General features: G+C 36.5%; 1 protein-coding gene across 1 annotated transcript in view; it reads right to left on the bottom strand.

The window, feature by feature from the left end:
• NT5C3A (5'-nucleotidase, cytosolic IIIA) overlaps positions 1-1,379 on the bottom strand; it is a 68,058-nt gene that overhangs the window by 10,800 nt on the left and 55,879 nt on the right. The window contains exon 3 of the mRNA XM_045288668.1: positions 767-937. Coding sequence (XP_045144603.1) covers positions 767-937 — 171 coding nt within the window. The remainder of the gene's footprint in view (positions 1-766; positions 938-1,379) is intronic.

The raw sequence follows: 1,379 nt of genomic DNA on the forward strand, positions 1-1,379 counted from the left end.
CACAGGGAATCCAGGACAGATAAACCCCTCAGGACCAATATTGAGAGTAGCCATACCAGGAGGGCAAGGGGAAGGTGGGGAGAGAGGGGGGGAACCAATCACAATGACCTACCTATAACCCCCTCCCAAGGGATGGACAACAGAAAAGTGGGTGAATGGAGACATCAGTCAGTGTAAGACATGAAAAAATAATAATTTATAAATTATCAAGGGTTCATGAGGGAGGGGAAAAAATGAAAAGCTGATACCAAGGGCTCAAGTACAAAGAAAATGCTTTGAAACTGATGATAGCCACAAATGAACAAATGTGCTCGACACAATGGATGCATGTATGGATTATGAGAACAGTTGTACAAGCCCCCAATAAAATGATTAAAAAAAAAACACGAATGGAATTTTTCAATGAACTTTTTGAAGACTCCTCCTATTAGCCTAGCAATATAGTTTAACTGGAAATTTATTTAATCACTAGTTTGCTTACTTAGTTTATATATGTACAACACAAAGGTTGGAAAATTTCTAGAAAACACAAAATCCTGGAGAAATGCTATTCCCTTAGGCTTGCTCAAAGTTAAAAATCCACTTAAATATTGCTCAAATAATAAAGGGACCACATTGTGAGAGAAAAATTTAAGCAGTCTTGTTGCTTTTGTAACTAAAACTATACAAATATCCATTTTTTAAATATCCATTTTTATAACAAGGAAAACATATCCTCAAAATGTAGTAAGAGAAAGCAGGCCCCTTTCTCTTCAGATCCCCTCACTTTCAACAACTGAAAAAGATGTTTTAAAAGCCATATCAGGTAACACGAGGGTCTTAAAATAATGCTTATTTTCATGAATGAGTTGTGAAGGTCACACTTACTATGACACGTTGGGCATCTCTTCCCTTTGTAGGAAAATCGACTTAGTGTCATATCAAAGTCTGTTATTATCTGTGAGAAAAGGGAGAAAGGCATTCCATAAACATAGGCAACCGGGCAGAGATACTGAGTGCTACTCAGTGCAGACAGCATGCTTTGGAGAAGTATACTGAACTGTGCTTTGTGCTGGGCTCCTATTGGGTAGGTCATTTTCTCTATATTTGGGTTTTTTAATATAGCTTATATATAAAATTCTGGGAATGACCTTCACTAGAAGGCGATGCTCAAGTGTCCTACTCACCAGATATAGTCTGAGTAATCAGTAAGGAACTTCCAATTATAGGTGGATAATGCCGCTGGTCTCTTTAGAGATAAAATATTCCACAATCCTAACCCACTTTGATACATATACAAAAACACAGAAGAAGCAATTGAACTTTATATGTTTGAATTATAAAGCAATTAAACCATATGCAGTTACTGACACTATAACAATATGGATTTAACTTGATTA

The sequence above is a fragment of the Echinops telfairi genome, unplaced genomic scaffold (assembly GCF_000313985.2).
Source record: "Echinops telfairi isolate 266 unplaced genomic scaffold, ASM31398v2 ScPeMD7_23;HRSCAF=83, whole genome shotgun sequence".
Classification (NCBI taxonomy): Eukaryota; Metazoa; Chordata; class Mammalia; order Afrosoricida; family Tenrecidae; genus Echinops; species Echinops telfairi.